The sequence below is a fragment of the Bufo bufo genome, chromosome 5 (genome assembly GCF_905171765.1).
Source record: "Bufo bufo chromosome 5, aBufBuf1.1, whole genome shotgun sequence".
Taxonomy (NCBI): Eukaryota; Metazoa; Chordata; class Amphibia; order Anura; family Bufonidae; genus Bufo; species Bufo bufo.
This window is the reverse complement of record NC_053393.1, coordinates 80401033-80416336: the sequence shown is the minus strand read 5'-3', so window position 1 is coordinate 80416336 and position 15304 is coordinate 80401033. Positions and strand designations below refer to the sequence as shown.

Below are 15304 nucleotides of genomic sequence, written 5' to 3'. Positions count from 1 at the left end.
GGTATTCTGTAGATTTTAATATTTATAAGGGAAAAATAATAGCATTCGTAATACAGAATGCTAAGTAAATTAGGGATGGAAGGGTTAAAAATAAATAAATAATTAAACTCACCTCATCCAGCTTGTTCGCGCTGCCCGGCTCGTCTTCATTCTTCTTCTTTGATGACCTGGGAGGAAAAGGACCTTTGGTGACGTCACTGCGCTCATCACATGGTCCGGGCCGCGCAAACAAGTGGATGAGGTGAATTTTATTATTTTTATTTATTTTTTAACCCCTCCATCCCTAATTTACTTAGCATTCTGTATAAAGAATGCTATTATTTTCCCTTATAACCATGTTATAAGGGAAAATAATCCCGATCGTCACCTAGAAACCATGCCTGAAAATCGCACTGCATCCGCACTTGCTTGCAGATGCTTGCGATTTTCACGCAGCCCCATTTACTTCTACAATATAGAGCATGCTGCGATTTTCACGCAACGCACAAGTGATGCGTGAAAATAACCGCTCATGTGCACAGCCCCATAAAAAATGAATGGGTCCGGATTTAGTGCAGGTGCAATGCGTTAGCCTCAGGCATTGCACTCGCACAGAAAACTCGCCCATGTGAAAGGGGCCTTAGAGGCTCTGCTCTCTTTGTAACTGCCGCGCCCTCTGCACTTTAATTGAAAGGCCAGGCAATGAAAACTTCATCACACCTAGCCCTGTCAATCAAAGTGCAGAGGAAGCGGCAGTTGCAAAGAAAGAAGAACCTCTAGGAGTCACAGCAACACCCCTGTTGCTCCTAGAGAATCATTTGCACATATTAAAACATAATTTTTACTCAGCAATGCAGGCACATATGAACATGGGACCAACACAGATGCCTTCAGCTTTCAAGGGCACATTCAACAGGTCAGCCAGATTCGTAGGTACAAATCTGCTGACAGATGCCCTTTAATTCCCCCTGTGGTGGCACTGCAGGGAAATTGAACACTTGTTGCCAGGTTTCCTCTCAAAATATATTTGATCGCTGGGAAGTTGGATGCAATTTGTAAACTGCTTATAGTCAAGAGACCCTTCTAACAAGTAGGGATTGCCCAATGTAGAGAACCATACGTAGGTGGGTTCTGGATTTCCTTCCACTAATCCCATTGAAGAATACTATGGTCAGCATCTTCTCAAGCTGAAATGACTGCTTTTAGATACGTTTAGATGTATTCTGTACTAAACGTACAGTATAAAGAGATATTTTTAGGTTTAATGTTAAAGAGGACCTGTCACCACTCCTGACATGCCTGTTTTAATAGCTTCATGCGTTCCCCATGTAATAGCAATTCTGGAACATCTATTCTTATGGCTCTATGTCGTGCCATTCCTTTATTATTTCTACTAGAAGTTATGAATGAATTGCTAGCAGTCTGCAGTAAGGGTACAGAGGGGAGGTAACAAGTTGGGGGTGTGTACCTGCACAGACTGACTCTATCCAATCAGTGCTGCCATTTTCAGACTGTGCAGGTACTCCCCCCCCCCCCCCCCCCCCCAACTTGTTACCACCCTCTGTACCCTTACTGCAGACTGCTAGCAATTCATTCATAGCTTCAAGTAGAAATAATAAAGTAATGGCACAACATAGAGCCATAAGAATAGATGCTCCATAAATGTTATATGGGGAATGCATGAATCTATTAAAACAGGCATGTCAGGACTGGTGAAAGGTTCTCTTTAAAGGAGTGGTCATAAAGGTACCCCTTCCTCTATAAGACTTAAAGAGAGCACCCTCGTCAAAGAAAACGTGATGTGAATGATCTGAATGGGCACCATATGAATGCTTCTTTTCCCATGAGTGGTAATATGGAACTAGAACAAAATTGTGACCACCTGACTGACCAGACAGCCACAAGGGACAACCATTTGAAGGGGTTATCCAACAAAGGGTCACATGACACAAGGGGAGCAGGTCACCGCTACGGCAAGTGATTGGCTGTACTTGTGCCCCCATAACAGTATGTTGATATCAGTGCACTAGGAAGATGATGAGCCAGCTGGGGAACAGTAGAGACTAAACATAGTGGCAGGAACTGGGTAAATATGATCACCACCATGGGTTGGCCATGAGGTCTGATATAATGTTGGATAACCCCTTTAAGGAGTCATTTGCATCCTTTGATACTTCAATACTGTCAGTGCAATTCATGCGCTTCTCATCTTGTTTGTGTGGAGCCAAATAAATTAGAAGTATAAGTATGTAAGTATCATACTGCTTTCATAATGAGACCAGACACACTAGGTGGTTTCATGAAAGCATCTTTTCCTCCCCCCTGAACCATGGTAGAAGAAGAGCGCTTTATTCACATTACATTGACTTAAATAGCAGACATGACATCACAAAAGGGGTGTTCCTAAAGAAGACACTATTACCTCCTTAATCTGATAGGAATGGTATATTTGAAAAATGTAATATAATCCCCATTTTCCCCCTCCCTTATTGACCTTCTCAAAAATGTGTACTACAGAATATTCACACCACATATACATAGAGAAACAAAGCCCATCTCTCACAATACCAATTCAATTTAGGCATTGTTCACTTGAACCTTTATGGAGCATGATTCTTATTAGTGATTATATGGTTTATTATCTAAAATTGTAATTGTGAAGGTACTGTATCTGACTCCCTAGACTCTCCCATATGTTTTCAGTGGTTATTTTAGCTGGGTGGGGAGACCTACCTCTATGGGAGGTAAAACCTGCCAAAATTAAAATGAAATTAAATAAAATCTAAAATTATAATTAAAATAATGTTTTAGCATTTTAATTTCATCTAGTGTCTGCAAAATGCATGCCAAAATTAAAAAGAAAATTAAATTTCTCCATTTGAATTTTCTTTTCTAACTCCAGTGTGGGTAATAAGTGTCAAAAATAAATGTAAAAATGAATAGCCTTTTTCATTTTAAATTTCCACTTTGTCAATTAATTCTCCTCTTCCTATAGTGGGTTTTAATGTCAAAATCATAAATCAAATGAAAACACCATGTAGAAGCTGAAAATGGTAGATTGAGATTTCAATTTCATCTGTTGCAGGCATTTCCCCTGCAAAGAGTCAATTAAAAAAAGAAAGCCCATTTGAATTTTCATTTTAAGGTTGTACTAACATTCAGATTCATTTATCATGCAAAATATTGTTATTTAAAGAGGACCTTTCATGGGTCCAGACATTATAAACAGTCAGGGAGAAGGTGAGTATTTTTTTCTCCCTGGCTGTGACGCTCTGCGCTGCGATTAGACAGCTCACAGCCAGGAAGAAGGAGACGCCCACGGAGAAAGACTTAGTCTCCTCCTCATTGCTCCGATGCTAAAATGAGCATACCAGGCGGGAGAATACAACGGGGCCACAGCGGGCGAGCGGTTTGGCGCCCAGAAAAAATAGTAAGTGCAGTTAGATTCCTGCACTAAGCCCTACGTATCCTTAGTTTATAATGTTTGGACCCATGAAAGGTCCTCTTTCACCCCTTCCCAACATATGGCGTAATAGTACGTCATGGTGGCAGGTGCATTCCCACATTTTGCCGTACTATTACGTCATGGTGATCAGGCGGGCACCGGAGCAGTGCGCGCCTGATCACTGCAGGGGTCCGGCAGTTCCTGATAGCCGGGCCACTGCTGTATCCGCTGGCATCGCTGTACAAGCTGATGCGGCGGATTAACCCCTTCTATGCCGCGATCATCACTGACCGCGACATAGAAGGGATTTGAGGGGGGTGAGGGAGCCCATCGAGTCCCCGCGCTGCTGTGGCGGGGACCCGATGGATGAGAAGGCAGCCCAATGCCGTGCAGAGGCTGCCCGATGCCCTACACGGCATCGGGACCTGCCTTCTACGGGTGCTCCTAGGCAACCTGTTAGGCCCCTTTCACACGGGCGTTGCGGGAAAATGTGCGGGTGCGTTGCGGGAACACCCGCGATTTTTCCGCGCGAGTGCAAAACATTGTAATGCGTTTTGCACTCGCGTGAGAAAAATCGCACATGTTTGGTACCCAAACCTGAACTTCTTCACAGAAGTTCGGGCTTGGGATCGGTGTTCTGTAGATTGTATTATTTTCCCTTATAACATGGTTATAAGGGAAAATAATAGCATTCTGAATACCGAATGCATAGTATAACAGCGCTGGAGGGGTTAAAAAAAAATAAAAAATCATTTAACTCACCTTAGTCCAATTGATCGCGGCCCGGCATCTCCTTCTGTCCCCTTTACTGAATAGGACCTGTGGTGAGCATTAATTATAGGTAAAGGACCTTTGATGACGTCACTCCGGTCATCACATGGTACGTCACATGATCTTTTACCATGGTGGAGATGCCGGCATCGCGATCAAGTGGATTAAGGTGAGTTAAATGATTTTTTTTTAACCCCTCCAGCGCTGTTTTACTATGCATTCTGTATTCAGAATGCTATTATTTTCCCTTATAACCATGTTATTAGGGAAAATAATAATGATCGGGTCTCCATCCCGATCATCTCCTAGCAACCATGCGTGAAAATCGCACCGCATCCGCACTTGCTTGCATTCATTTCTATGGGGCTTGCGTTACGTGAAAAACGCACAAAGAGGAGCATGCTGCGATTTTCACGCAACGCACAAGTGATGCGAGAAAATCACCGCTCATGTGAACAGCCCCATAGAAATGAATGGGTCAGGATTCCGTGCGGATGCAATGCGTTCACCTCCCGCAACGCATCCGCGCGGAAAACTCGCTCGTGTGAAAGGGGCCTTATTGTATTACTCAGTGTAATACACTAACAGGCATTGCATTACAATACAGATGTATTGTAATGCATTGCAGAGGGGATCAGACCCCCAAAAGTAAAGTCCCAGACTGGGACACAAATAAAGCTTAAAAAAAAGTCAAAAGAAGAGTTTTTAATAAAAAAAAAAACGTTTCAAGTAAAAAAGAAAAAAAAAACACCCCCTTCCCCTGATTTTATATTGAAAAATAGAGAGAAGAAAAAGCACACACACATACTAGGTATCGCAGCGTCCATAACGACCGGCTCTATAAATAGGTCACATGATCCACCCCATCTGATAAACACCGTAAAAAATAAAGAATAAAAACTGTTTAAAAAAAAGTCATTTTTGTTACCTTACATCACAAAAAGTGCAACACCAAGCGATCAAAAAGGCGTATGCCCCCCAAAATGGTACCAATCAAACTGTCACCTCATCCCACAAGAAACGAGACCCTACCTAAGACAATCGCCCAAAAAATAAAAAAAACTATAGCTCTCAGATCACGGAGACACTAAAACATAATTTATTTGTTTCAAAAATGCAATTATTGTGTTAAAGTGAAATAAATTAAAAAAGTATACATATTAGGTATTGTCGCATCCGTAACAACCAGCTCTATAACAATATTACATGAATTAACCCCTGAGGTGAACACAGTAAAAAATAAAAAATAAAAACTGTGGCAAAAAAAATAAAAAAATTGTCACCTTACATCACAAAAATTGCAACACCAAGCGATTAAAAAGGCGTATGCCCCCCAAAATAGTACCAATTAAACCGTCACCTCACCCCGCAAAAAATGAGACCCTACCTAAGACAATCGGTCAAAAAATAAAAAATAAACTATGACACTAAAATATGATTTTTTTTTCTTCATAAATGCTATTATTGTGTTAAAGTGAAACTAATTTAAAAAAAGTAGATATGTTACATATCGCCATGTCCGTAACAACCTGCTCTATAAAAATATCACATGACCTAACTCCTTAGGTGAACACCATAAAAAAAACATAAAAACAGTGCCAAAAAAGCTATTTTTTGTCACCTAACATCATTTAAAGTGCAACACCAAGTGATCAAAAAGACGTATGCCCCCAAAAATAGAACCAATCAAACCGGCATCCCGCAAAAAATTAGCACCTAGCTAAGACAATCAGTCAAAAAATAAAAAAGCTATGGCTCTCAGACTATGGAGACACTAAAACATTTTTTTTGTTTAAAAAATTATATTGTGTAAAACTTAAATAAATAAGAAAAAGTATACATATTAGGTTTTGCCATGTCCGTAACGACCTGCTCTATAAAAATATCACATGACCTAACCCCTCAGGTGAATGCTGTAAAAATAAATAAATAAAAACTCTGCCAAAACAACCAATTTTTTTGGTCACCTTGCCCCATAAAGTATAATAATGAATGATCAAAAAATCTTATGTACCCAAATATAGTAGCAATAAAAAGTCAACTCTGGATAGATCATCAGCTTCTGATCGGCAGGGGTCCGACACCCAGGACCCCCGCACATCAGCTGGGCGGGGCTAAGCTCCATTCAAGTGAACAGAGATTAGCCCTGCCCAGGCCAGTTGATACTAGTCGTGATGTCACTGGGCCAGCGGTAAACAGTGAGAAGGCCGTGGCGCTGCTGGAGCACCGCTGCCTTCTCAAACATCTGATCGGCGGGGGTCCCGGGTGTCGGACCCCCGCCGATCAGAAGCTGATGATCTATCCTGAGGATAGATCATCAGTTTAACCACCTCAGCCCCCAGTGCTTAAACACCCTGAAAGACCAGGCCACTTTTTACACTTCTGACCTACACTACTTTCACCGTTTATTGCTCGGTCATGCAACTTACCACCCAAATGAATTTTACCTCCTTTTCTTCTCACTAATAGAGCTTTCATTTGGTGGTATTTCATTACTACTGACATTTTTACTTTTTTTGTTATTAATCGAAATTTAACGATTTTTTTGCAAAAAAATGAAATTTTTCACTTTCAGTTGTAAAATTTTGCAAAAAAAACGAGATCCATATATAAATTTTGCTCTAAATTTATTGTTCTACATGTCTTTGATAAAAAAAAAATGTTTGGGTAAAAAAAAAATGGTTTGGGTAAAAGTTATAGCGTTTACAAACTATGGTACAAAAATGTGAATTTCCGCTTTTTGAAGCAGCTCTGACTTTCTGAGCACCTGTCATGTTTCCTGAGGTTCTACAATGGCCAGACAGTACAAACACCCCACAAATGACCCCATTTCGGAAAGTACACACCCTAAGGTATTCGCTGATGGGCATAGTGAGTTCATAGAACTTTTTATTTTTTGTCACAAGTTAGCGGAAAATGATGATTTTTTTATTTATTTTTTTCTTACAAAGTCTCATATTCCACTAACTTGTGACAAAAAATAAAAACTTCTATGAACTCACTATGCCCATCACGAAATACCTTGGGGTCTCTTCTTTCCAAAATGGGGTCACTTGTGGGGTAGTTATACTGCCCTGGCATTCTAGGGGCCCAAATCTGTGGTAAGGAGTTTGAAATCAAATTCTGTAAAAAAATGACCTGTGAAATCCGAAAGGTGCTCTTTGGAATTTGGGCCCCTTTGCCCACCTAGGCTGCAAAAAAGTGTCACACATCTGGTATCTCCGTATTCAGGAGAAGGTGGGGAATGTGTTTTGGGGTGTCATTTTACATATACCCATGCTGGGTGAGAGCAATATCTTGGCAAAAGACAACTTTTCCCATTTTTTTATACAAAGTTGGCATTTGACCAAGATATTTATCTCACCCAGCATGGGTATATGTAAAAAGACACCCCAAAACACATTCCTCAACTTCTCCTGAATACAGAGATACCAGATGTGTGACACTTTTTTGCAGCCTAGGTGGGCAAAGGGGCCCATATTCCAAAGAGCACCTTTCGGATTTCACTGGTCATTTTTTACAGAATTTGATTTCAAACTCCTTACCACACATTTGGGCCCCTAGAATGCCAGGGCAGTATAACTACCCCACAAGTGACCCCATTTTGGAAAGAAGACACCCCAAGGTATTCCGTGAGGGGCATGGCGAGTTCCTAGAATTTTTTATTTTTTGACACAAGTTAGTGGAAAATGCTGATTTTTTTTTTTTTTTTCATACAAAGTCTCATATTCCACTAACTTGTGACAAAAAATAAAAACTTCCATGAACTCACTATGCCCATCAGCGAATACCTTGGGGTCTCTTCTTTCCAAAATGGGGTCACTTGTGGGGTAGTTATACTGCCCTGGCATTCTAGGGGCCCAAATGTGTGGTAAGGAGTTTGAAATCAAATTCTGTAAAAAATGACGAGTGAAATCAGAAAGGTGCTCTTTGGAATATGGGCCCCTTTGCCCACCTAGGCTGCAGAAAAAGTGTCACACATCTGGTATCTCCGTATTCAGTAGAAGTTGGGGAATGTGTTTTGAGGTGTCATTTTACATATACCCATGCTGGGTGAGAGAAATATCTTGGTCAAATGCCAACTTTGTATAAAAAAATGGGAAAAGTTGTCTTTTGCCAAGATATTTCTCTCACCCAGCATGGGTATATGTAAAATGACACCCCAAAACACATTCCCCAACTTCTACTGAATACGGAGATACCAGATGTGTGACACTTTTTTGCAGCCTAGGTGGGCAAAGGGGCCCATATTCCAAAGAGCACCTTTCGGATTTCACTCGTCATTTTTTACAGAATTTGATTTCAAACTCCTTACCACACATTTGGGCCCCTAGAATGCCAGGGCAGTATAACTACCCCACAAGTGACCCCATTTTGGAAAGAAGAGACCCCAAGTTATTCGCTGATGGGCATAGTGAGTTCATGGAAGTTTTTATTTTTTGTCACAAGTTAGTGGAATATGAGACTTTGTATGAAAAAAAAAAAAAAAAAATCATAATTTTCCACTAACTTGTGACAAAAAATAAAGAATTCAAGGAACTCGCCATGCCCCTCACGGAATACCTTGGGGTGTCTTCTTTCCAAAATGGGGTCACTTGTGGGGTAGTTATACTGCCCTGGCATTTTCCAGGGGCCCTAATGTGTGGTAAGTAGGTAAATGACCAGTGAAATCCGAAAGGTGCTCTTTGGAATGTGGGCCCCTTTGCCCACCTAGGCTGCAAAAAAGTGTCACACATGTGGTATCGCCGTATTCAGGAGACGTTGGGGAATGTGTTTTGGGGTGTCTTTTTACATATACCCATGCTGGGTGAGAGAAATATCTTGGCAAAAGACAACTTTTCCCATTTTTTTATACAAAGTTGGCATTTGACCAAGATATTTATCTCACCCAGCATGGGTATATGTAAAATGACACCCCAAAACACATTCCCCAACTTCTCCTGAGTACGGCGATACCAGATGTGTGACACTTTTTTGCAGCCTAGATGCGCAAAGGGGCCCAAATTCCTTTTAGGAGGGCATTTTTAGACATTTGGATACCAGACTTCTTCTCACGCTTTGGGGCCCCTAGAATGCCAGGGCAGTATAAATACCCCACATGTGACCCCATTTTGGAAAGAAGACACCCCAAGGTATTCAATGAGGGGCATGGCGAGTTCATAGAAATTTTTTTTTTTTGGCACAAGTTAGCGGAAATTGATATTTTTTATTTTTTTCTCACAAAGTCTCCCGTTCCGCTAATTTGGGACAAAAATTTCAATCTTTCATGGACTCAATATGCCCCTCACGGAATACCTGGGGGTGTCTTCTTTCCGAAATGGGGTCACATGTGGGGTATTTATACTGCCCTGGCATTCTAGGGGCCCTAAAGCGTGAGAAGAAGTCTGGAATATAAATGTCTAAAAAATTTTACGCATTTGGATTCCGTGAGGGGTATGGTGAGTTCATGTGAGATTTTATTTTTTGACACAAGTTAGTGGAATATGAGACTTTGTAAGAAAAAAAAATAAAAATTCCGCTAACTTGGGCCAAAAAAATGTCTGAATGGAGCCTTACAGAGGGGTGATCAATGACAGGGGGAGTGATCAATGACAGGGGTGGTGATCAATGACAGGGGGGTGATCAGGGAGTCTATATGGGGTGATGATCACCACAGTCATTGATCACGCCCGTGTAAGGCTTCATTCAGACGTCCGTATGCGTTTTGCGGATCCGATCCATCTATCAGTGCATCCGTAAAAATCATGCGGACATCTGAATGGAGCTTTACAGGGGGGTAATCAATGACAGGGGGGGTGATCAATGACAGGGGGGTGATCAGGGAGTCTATATGGGGTGATAACTACAGTCATTGATCATGCCCCTGTAAGGCTTCATTCAGACGTCCGGATGCGTTTTGCGGATCCGATCCATCTATCAGTGCATCCGTAAAAATCATGCGGACATCTGAATGGAGCTTTACAGGGGGTTGATCAATGACAGGGGTGTAATCAATGACAGGGGGGTGATCAGGGAGTCTATATGGGGTGATAACCACAGTCATTGATCATGCCCCTGTAAGGCTTCATTCAGACGTCCGTATGCGTTTTGCGGATCCGATCCATCTATCAGTGCATCCGTAAAAATCATGCGGACATCTGAATGGAGCTTTACAGGGGGTTGATCAATGACAGGGGTGTAATCAATGACAGGGGGGTGATCAGGGAGTCTATATGGGGTGATCAGGGGCTAATAAGGGGTTAATAAGTGACCGGGGGGGGGGTGTAGTGTAGTGTAGTGGTGCTTGGTGGGACTTTACTGAGCTACCTGTGTCCTCTGGTGGTCGATCCAAACAAAGGGGACCACCAGAGGACCAGGTAGCAGGTATATTAGACACTGTTATCAAAACAGCGTCTAATATACCTGTTAGGGGTTAAAAAAAAACACATCTTCAGCCTGCCAGCGAACGATCGCCGCTGGCAGGCTGGAGATCAACTCTCTTACCTTCCGTTCCTGTGAGCGCGCGCGCCTGTGTGCGCGCGTTCACAGGAAATCCCGGCTCACGCGAGATGACGCGTATATGCGTCGCTGAGCGCAGGGCTGCCACCTCCGGAACGCGAATCTGCGTACAGCGGTCCGGAGGTGGTTAAACAAAGTGCAGAACCCCTTTAAGTAATAAATATTTAATGAGGTATCACTTTCTGTTTTAAAAGCAGAGAAATAGAAATTTAGAACATTGCGAATTTGGGATTTTTTCATAAATATAGGTGAACTATATTGACTCAAATTTATGACTGTCATGAAGTTCAATGTGTCACGAGAAAACTGTCTCAGAATGGCTTGGATAAGTAAAAGCATTCCAAAGTTATTACCATATAACAAGTGACACATGTCAGATTTGCAAAAAATGGCCTGGGCAGGAAAGTAAAAACTGGCCTGGAGTAGAACAGACAGTGACTCTATATGTCCACTAGAGGGCGCTGTGCTTCTCCACATTTCCAACATCTAACACAGGATCAAGTTTACAATTCCAATAGATGGCGCTGTGACAGTAAAATCTTAGTATTGTGCCGAATGCATCCGTATTTTTTGCGGATCCGTTTTTTGCGTACCGCAAAATACATACGGTCGTGTGCATGAGCCCTTAGGGTTACGATTAATAGTAGAGTCAGTATTACAGTTACCGTTATTATTAAGGTTGATATTACAGTTAGGAGTCCGGATTAGGATTAGTAATAAGGTTAGGGTCAGTATTCGGATTAGGGTTATTATTACAGTTAGGGTCAGTATTGGGGTAAGGGGTCAATATTACAGTTTCGATCAGTATTAGGGCCAGGGGTCAGTTTTCAGGCACATAAACAGAAAAAGGAAGGACAGTCTCAACTAACCTGTCCCAGCGGAGTCCCACGATGATCATGCAGTGATGCAGACAGGCCTCTTCTGGCAGGTCTGCTCTGGTGTAAAGTCGCAGGCGTTGTGATGACATCATCTACGTCACAGAGAAGCGCCCGGAATGGAGGGACAGGGAACCAATTGAGTGCAGGAGCTCCAGAAACCAAGTAAATTCACCTGGTGCCTGGGGTCATTATTGGACTGGGTGCCTAGGGCCCACCAGAAAAACTGATTCTAGGGCCCACCCTATAGCTACATGGAAATATTAGGGTACATCGTGTCACACTGGACATAAACGCTGTAGATTTGCTGCACACAAGTATATAGTGGCAGGTCCACAGCCTTTACGTGCCAGCAAAGTGGATATGATGTTAAGGGGTCTCAGCCACATGTTACAAACAAAATTCACTGCACAAATTGGACTGCGGTGCGAAGTTTTATTCAGTGGCATGATTTGCTGTGGATTTTACTGCTGCAGATTTACAAAATGACGGACCCTCACCTGTTCTTTTGTCAGGACTTCACACACAGAACTGTATTGTGCACTGCCATATATCAATATCCTAGGCTGGGGATCAGCAACCTCCAGAGCTCCAACTGTTCTGAAACTACAGCTCCCAGAATCCTTCTTTCACATCTATGGGAGTTACAAGAACAGCTGAGTAAATGTGCATGCTGGGAGTTGTAGTTTCACAGCAGCTGGATAGCCGAAGGCTGTGGCATAGCTAAAGGCTCTTGGGCCCCGGTGCAAGAGTTCAGTTTGGGCCCCATTACCTCAGGGGCAGAGAAGCACATAGCCTTTGCGGTGCCTGAGACAAAAATTGAAACGGCAACACCTACACACCCCCCCCCCCCCCCCATGCCAAGTTTTTGACCTAACCCCTTCTCTTCAGCCAGAGTAATGACTTGACCTGCATGTACTTTGTTTAATACCGGTGTCTTAAGCGGCACTGGAGTCTTTGGACTCCCTCAGGCTCCTGGGCCTGGTAGCGACTGCTACCTCTGCACCTCCTTTAGCTATACCCCTGGCCGAAGGTTGCTAAGCGCTATTGTAGGCCATCAATACTGATCATGGGGGTCAGAACTCTCCCAGCAATCAGAACAGTGATGCCAAGGATGCTCCGCGTTTCTGCAAGTCATGCACCCTGATTTTTAGTCACATAGACACATTTTATTAATTGTTTTATGCCACTGTACTGATGTAGAAAAGTCACCGATTAGGGCGCATGATATATGTACCATAATTTGAGACCCTTTAAGCTTTTCTGGAGCAACATCCACCACGTCCTCACTCAAGTATGGAAGAGCAGATTAACCCCATAGATGCTGTGGGTGATTAGGCACCATGGCATCTGGGGGTTAAAAGGGCAGCAGAGTTACTGATATAATCATAATCCTAGTATAACTCACTCCTCAAAAAGAGGGCACCATCTATTAGATTCATAATCTTATCCTATGCATTCAGCACAGTTCTAAGATTTCACTGTCACAGCGCCATCTATTGGAATGATAAACTTGATCCTGTGTTAGCTGTTGGAAATGTTTTGAAGCACAGCGCCCTCTATTGGACATACAGAGTCACTGTTCAGTCAGGAAATAAATAACATTTTGCATGCTGCACCACGTCCACTACTGCTCATTTAAATGAATCTGAATGTTAGTACAACCTTTAAATTAAAATTCAAATGGGCTTTCTTTTTCATTTGACTTTTTGCAGGGAAAATGCCTGCAAGAGATGAAATTGAAATCTTAATCTACCATTTTCAGATTCTACATGGTGTTTTCATTTGATTTATGATTTTGACATGAAAACCCCACTATAGGAAGAGGAGAATTAATTGACAAAGTGGAAATTTTAAATTTTACATTTATTTTTGACACTTATTACCCACACTGGAGTTGGAAAAGAAAATTCAAATAGAGAAATTGAATTTTCTTTTTAATTTTGGCATGCATTTTGCAGACACTAGATGAAACTAAAATGCTAAAATGTTACTTTAATTATTTTAGTTTTTACAATTTCATTTTAATTTTGGCAGGTTTTACCTCCCATATTCCTCTACATATAGTATGAATTTCCAAATTTCCTTTGGTAGACTCTATTGGATCAACCATAGGTGGCTCTCCATGTGCTTTATTGATGACAGAATAGCTTTTGATTATTTCAAGAAAAAACTCTGTTAGTATGGATTAGGTCAAACCAAAGCCTTCTTGGATAATGGTTACCACACAACTGTCCTCTGTCCAGCATGGGCATGAAGCTTTTTTTGATAGTGCATGTCATCCTGGTATCTATATTCCCACACCATGACAGTGTGTGATACACCTATTCCTATATGTTGGCTTTGTGACTGAACAAGTACAAAGGTTAAAGGGGTTGTCCTAAAATTGATGCACAGAGCGATTTATGCCTTTAATATCCCTCCTCGGAAGTCAATAAAACAAGGCTGACTGGGTGTCCAAAATGCGGTGTACCAAAAGCTGCACTAGACCACTGTATATGGCTTTGCCCAAAGGTACGGCTGTACTGGGAATGGATCTTGTCTTGGATTAAAGATACTTGGCAGATAGTTTAGCCATGTGAGCCTCGGGTGGTGCTATTTTATGACTAACCGGATAATGTCAGGGTTCCTGGGCTGGTGGATGGAGTGCTACTTGTAGCATTGAGATGTTTACTCCGTAAATGGCTGGTTCCACATGTCCCTTCTGAAGGGGAATTTCAGGGCCAAATTAGACACTTTCTGTTGATGGACCAGCTGGAAGCAGAAGCTCATAAAAATCAGAAATCAACACGATTTGTAGATAAATGGAATGCTTTTATTTCCAAGCATTTATCAGCAGATGGGACACCTTATGAAAAACTTCCAACATACAGAGTGGTACTTATTAAAAGATCTAAAAGGGACACTAGAGAAACTGAAAGTGACGTAGGAACATTGCCTGGTAGGAACTTAGGAATACAAAATATGGGAGTTCGAGACGCATCCAGATGGGAAGGGTGTTACTGGTGAGGGGAGGGATGGGTGTTGTGGGATAAATGTCTTATTTACTTTCCTTTTTGTGTAAATGGATAATACAAGATAAACATATTATCGAGATTTTAAGCTGTTGTACTAATGTCTATATAATTCTGACTTTGTATGACATAAAAATTTAATAAAATGTTAATGAAAAAAAAAAAAGGTGTTGTCCGACCCCCCTTACCCATTGAACTTGTAGTTGTGGCCCTGAATCTTCCCTGTCTAAAGAAAGAAAGGCACTTACCTATTCACCGACACTCCATTCCAGCACCAGGGTCCCGTCCATGCTGCTTCCAGTCCACTGAGGACAGGAAGTGTAATGCCCCATGCACCGTCACTTGCACCCCTGCCCTCGATTTTTTTTTTTTTTTTTATTTGCATGGTAGACATAGCCACTAGTTGTGTTTTGTTGGCACCTTTCTATTTGGCATTTATGTTCCTGTATTTACATTGTTTCTTTTTGTCTTTTGTCAATTAGTTAAAAACTTACAAAAAAAAAAAAGATTTTAATCTAAAAAAATTAACTGAAACTTTGACATTTCTATTTTAGGAGAATTTGTGCAGCCAACGAGGGCTACAGCCAAACACGGATATTCAGACATTTCAGATTTCTATTTCAAGTCGGACCCGGTCTCAGTTTGATCGGATCCATGATAATTTTATAAAGGTTGGTATGATAAAATACTTCTGCGCTGAGGAGATTTGCAACAAAACATTT

General features: G+C 41.7%; 1 protein-coding gene across 1 annotated transcript in view; it reads left to right on the top strand.

Moving 5' to 3' along the window:
• The window catches only part of TMEM67 (transmembrane protein 67), a 72519-nt gene that overhangs the window by 47582 nt on the left and 9633 nt on the right, over positions 1–15304 (top strand). The window contains exon 24 of the mRNA XM_040434308.1: positions 15137–15253. Coding sequence (XP_040290242.1) covers positions 15137–15253 — 117 coding nt within the window. The remainder of the gene's footprint in view (positions 1–15136; positions 15254–15304) is intronic.